Source organism: Asparagus officinalis, chromosome 4 (genome assembly GCF_001876935.1).
Source record: "Asparagus officinalis chromosome 4, Aspof.V1, whole genome shotgun sequence".
Lineage (NCBI taxonomy): Eukaryota > Viridiplantae > Streptophyta > Magnoliopsida > Asparagales > Asparagaceae > Asparagus > Asparagus officinalis.
Window position 1 is genome coordinate 8,315,534 of NC_033797.1, and position 5,490 is coordinate 8,321,023.

The following is a 5,490-nucleotide window of genomic DNA, read 5'->3' on the forward strand; positions in this document are numbered from 1 at the left end:
CAAAACAGTGTCGGTAGATTTAATACTTAATAATACTAAATAACACATTCAGTACTCATTTTTGCATGATTGATACACAAGTGGCTGTTTTATAACGTCGATTTTGTGGATTCAATACCTTTCACTAGTTGATTGGCTTGGAAGACAAGTCTCTGATACTGTTTTCGTTTATGAATGGAATATTTGTCTAGTTTATAATTTGTTAGTTGATCTTACATTTCCAGGCATTTATATGTGGTTTAATGCTTTAGTCATCAAAATATTATTGCACAAATAAGCAAATCTAGATATAATACAAAAAAAGAAAAAAAAAGCCTTTAACCAATATTTTTTTGGCCAGCTACATGGACTTATTCCATTCAGCTATGTTAAGGACCGTCTACTCCACAGATTTAATCATTATCGTATATATTTTAATTGTTTCGAACCAAATTCAACTTGGACCTATATTTAGTCCTCCTTTTTTCACTAATTATAACATGACCACATCTCCAAAATGTTAGAAAGCATAAGTGAACATCTAAAATGAGATTTTGATAGAAAAGGATATGAATTATTGTATTCAGAACACTGAAGCAACCAAAACATGAGTTCAAAGAGAAGTCCCATGTAAATTTGCAAGATGCCTCCAGAAAGGTTACTGACAGAAGGATGCGTTGCACAGCACAATATAAGGTTGAACCCCCACCCCCAAAAAAACACCCAACGAAAAAAAAAGGAATAAAAGAAAAAGGAAAAAAGAAAATCTATCAGACCATAAAAGATGAACAATAGCAAAGGTAGGTAAAACCACAAACTGAACCATGCCACAAAAGAGAAACTGTCGAGCAACTGGAAACGCGGAAAAATAAGAGTAAGTTCCATTGTAAAATTAATGTAGGAGTAAATATCGCTATCATACAGGGAACTATATTCTACACTTTGTAAAAACAAAGGGGAAAAAGTTTCTGCTGACATGAGGCGTAATGGAAGTTAAATTGTTAAAAGAAACTGTAAGGAGTTCAATAAACCTCTTTCAGTATGATCCCTAAAAGTGGTTTAAGTATTATTTTAAACAACCAAACTCAGGAGGAAAAGGAAAAGGAAAGAACAATAAAACTGAAATTAGGTACCACAGCATTATAGTAGAGACCGAACTTGAACAAAAAGCATGATAAATTAGGTAATTAGGCAAGGCTATACATGTACATATGGACCACTTAACCACATGCTTCTGAGTCTCATGTGTCACAATCTCACATTTTGCCAAAATAAGGAGAAGCATATATTATAGAACAACATATAATGCAGCAGCCAGCTCACTATAGTTATTTATCAATATATTTTGTACGTAACTAGTAACTAAGGCCCTAAGGACAGAAATACCCATTAGACTATTAGTTAATTGACTGCGACTTCTACTAAATAGTATACATATGCACAGATGAGGAGTCTATAAGTTCCATTCAGATTTATATTCACAAATAACCCCAGAGATAGAAGTTTTCTCGAACTAGAATATCATGGAAGAAGCCTACACCATAGCCAAGATTTGCAATTTTGATGGTTAACTATATCAGTAATCCTAGCATCCTTGCCTTATTATAGGCTGTATCCCAGCATGACGATGTTCAGATATAAGTATGATTTTCCGACTGTGAGAGATTTAAGTCATCTTCTTACCTTCTGGAGATATGAAATGCCAATTTGTAAAAGTTATCACAAATTTGCACCCCACACCTTATGCAGAGAAAAGATGGTGGAGTAGATAATAATATGGGGGCGATGAGAAAAGAGAATGAGGAAACAAAGGCAAAAGAGAAGATAAGATAAAAGGAATAAGAATATGTGGTAGCAACAGTTAGAGAATGGTGCATAGTAGTGATGCGCATTGAGGCGCAATGATACGCGTGCCTCGTTAATGCAATGCGTCCCACACCTTATGCAGGACGCATTTCCAGAGCCCCAAAGCGCCCAGCGCCCGAGGCGCACGCCTCAGTGCGCTCGAGATAACACTGCTTTTTAGTAGGTTTTTGACTTAACTAGTAACTAAGGTCCTTACTAAGGTCCCAAGGATAAGAATACCCATTAGTTAATATACTACGACTTCTACTCAGTAGTATGATAACATGCATAGATAAGGAGTCTCAAATTCCATTAAGATTTAAAATTCACAAATAGCCCTAGAGGTAGAAGTTTCCTAAAACTAAGATATCACTTAATCATAGCATCATAACCTATTTACGGACACCCGCTATAACGTTGTTCTAGAAAGCACGATTATATAAGTCAGTTTCCTTTCCTTTTGAACATATGCACCGCCAAGTTTAAAACTCACCACTTATGATGAGCAGAGCCTCCAGTATAGTCAACAACCATGCACTTAAAAACAAAATTTTAATTAAAAAAATCATCAGAGTCAAACAGGATAACAACAATAAATTGATTTGCAACAGTACAATAAATGAAAATGAAACTATCATTTCTACCAAACTCAAAGGCACACTAGCACTACAAACCAACATATTACTAGCAATGAATACTTGTAATGTAGCCTACTACAACAAGAAAACAACAAATGTTCAAGATATTAATCAGACATACAATGCATCAAAAATGGTAGAAACCCTTCATAGGCTTACCACACAAATCCGAGAGCAAGATCAGGAAGCAGCTGTTCTACATGTATTGATACCATCCTTGCAATCATTTGTCAGATCATTGAATGTCTCGATCTGCTTCTTTCCCCTCAAGAACACCTCAGTATCAACCTCCACCCTCATATACCCATCAAACTCAACAGGCACCTTATTATTCAGCTCCATGGTCTCCTTATACCACTCACTGTTCTCATCCCACAACTCCTTATAATCATCCAAGAAATGCGTAGTGTACTTATCCTTCAAAGGATCGAAAAACGAAGTATCAGGTTCATTGGTTGCAATATAAAGATTCCTCCCATCATCAATCTTCTGCCTAAGCGATGAAAGCAATGCATCGGGGGAAGTATCTGCAGCAAGATTAGGCCACATCTCCGTGTTCTTTGCCTTCTCCCCTCTCACAATGTGGACCGAATCAAAATCCCAATTCATCTTTGAAGCAATAGCAGACACTATCTCCATCAACCTCCTCGACTTCCATATCAAATGCCATGGCCGTTGAATCACAGACTCAGTCTCTCCTTCGCAAACCCGGTACCAGTAATTATCTGGCTCAACCTCCCCAAATTTCCTCATAATCAAAGTATCCTCCACATACTTCATCTTCATAGGAGTAACCCTAAAATCCTCCACGAGATACATGCTCAATTTATCCTTCTTCTGCCATTTCCCCCAATCAGTCCAGAACTCCCTCTGATCAAGAACCGAAGCCGAGTCCCTCAAATGCTCAAAATCAAAGTAAAACCTAAAATCCTTCCCTTCTTCATCCTGTTTTGAGCTAGTATACATCCCAGAAAGGCACATTGTGAGATCCATCACGAGGGTTCTGTTCAAATACTGAGCTTCACCCAATGCACACAAGAAACTCCACAGAAAATGATTCATACTCTTGCACCGATCACCTCCTCCATTATAAATCAGATACTTTCCAGCTCGAAATTTCGCCTCCGATTCAACCACCGGCAAAGCATCATTCACTGCCTCTCCGATCTCCGGCACAACAACTTTCTCCTCCTTTTCCTTAACCAACCCCTTATCCCCAACATAAGAAGTTCCAGCCTTTATCTTCTTCTTCTTCTTCGCATTAACCCCAGAATGATACTCACCAACACTAACAACAGAATAAGTACAATTTGCGGATCTCGAAAGCTCAAACCTTCTATAATCCTTATAAAACCCCGCCCTCTTTGCATCCTTCGGCCGAAACCTCCACGCCATATCACAAGTCTTACCGTCCTCAGCACCAGTGGTGGGCTTTCCGAACTTATAAAAGTGAATATCTTTGAAGAAATCAATGGCGTGGCGCATCATAAGATGAAATACCTGTTTGAAATTCAATTTAAAAAGAATAAACTTTCATTATCAATTTGTTTTACCATGAAACTATTTTGCAACCATCTTTCCATCAAACTAATCCATAACGTTATTAGATTATTCTGTAACAGCCAGTTCATTCGTTGACCTAGGGTCATACTGTTAAGATTAATATTTTTGAATTGTACTTCATCAAAAATTAGTTTTTGATCAACAAACCCCTCAAAATTAGTATGTTCGGATCAAAATGACTCCCTCCTAACAGTTAATGATGCATATCCTACTATTCTTTCCCCCAAAAAAAAAAAGAAAAAGAACACGTGATCAATTAAAATTCAAGAGATCTCCAACCAACAAATTACCTCGGGCAGCTTGCAGTCGATCGGATCATCAACACCATAGTTACACTCGTTAACCTCAGGCTCCGACTCCTCGGCAACAGCGGCGATGACAGCAGCGGAGGAATTGTAGGTGGCGGCGATGATGGTGAAGACGAGGACGAGGAGGACGAAGACGGCGAAGCAGAGGTTGCCGATGAGGCGGAGGGCGTCCTGGCCCAGGTTTTCGGGCCGGAAGCTCGACGATCGGCCCAACATTTCGGCCCAGATCTGGGAATTTGAGTGAAGGAGGAGTGAGGGCGACGGGGTTCTTTTCTTGGGTTTGTCGAAGATCGCGATGATGGGTTTAGATTGGGAAATGGACGGCTGGGATTTACACGGGGAGGTTGTCTTCGTTTATGTCGGTGGACCGCGGAGGGACGCGGAGATGGTTTTAGATCTGCGAAGGGGGTTTGTTAGGTCCGGAGGTATTAAATGGTTCGTGGTTTCTTTATTATGTGACGGGGCGGCGAGCGCCACGATGTTGGTGTTATTATAATGGTAATAATCAGGGCGGTACAATAGTGAGGGAGAACGTATCTAGTACACAGGGTTGATCGTATTAAACGTGCATTTAAAAAGTTGACTTAGCGGCTGTTTGGTTGGTTTCCTAAAAATCAAAAAAATGAAATCGGTACCAAGAAATCAATAAAATAATATTTTTATTCATTTTCATCCCTAAAACTCACCCATAACATCCAATAAAATATTATTTTTATCATCAACTCATCTCATTCCATCTCCTTTCTTACCTTTAAAAATAAACCAAACACAAGAAATGTGTCACATCATCCAACTCATCACATCTCATCTTATCCCATTTTTTTAAAATCACACACATAATCCAATAATATTGTGACAACTCATCTCATCTCATTAAACATTCCTTTCCATCCATTTCCTCAAAAAAACAAGAAATTGATTTCCTTAAGTATGTGTCACATCATCCAATAATATACCTCCAACTCATCTCATCTCATCTATTTTCTTATTTTTAAAAATGAACCAAACACAAACAACCTCAAAACATCATCCAATGATATACATCCAATTCATTTCCTTATTTTTTCCAACCCAACCAAACAACCTCAAAACAAGTTTTTTTTTTAAAAAATCACTCACATCATCCAATAATAAGGTGACAACTCATCTCATCTCAT

General features: G+C 38.2%; 1 protein-coding gene across 1 annotated transcript; it reads right to left on the reverse strand.

Annotated features, from left to right (window-relative positions):
- On the reverse strand, positions 2,396–4,749 carry LOC109836526. Its single transcript, XM_020404436.1, has 2 exons — positions 4,316–4,749; positions 2,396–3,962 (listed from the first exon to the last, which is right to left on the reverse strand). The coding sequence occupies exons 1-2, from the start codon at positions 4,547–4,549 to the stop codon at positions 2,643–2,645; spliced, it is 1,554 nt and encodes a 517-aa protein (XP_020260025.1). The 5' UTR covers positions 4,550–4,749; the 3' UTR covers positions 2,396–2,642.

Coding starts and splice junctions, on each gene's coding strand:
- LOC109836526 (XM_020404436.1), bottom strand. CDS start 4,549: ATGTTGGGCCGATCGTCGAGCTTCCGGCCCGAAAACCTGGGCCAGGAC. Junction 3,963..4,315: donor TCGACTGCAAGCTGCCCGAG/GTAATTTGTTGG, acceptor AATTTCAAACAG/GTATTTCATCTTATGATGCG.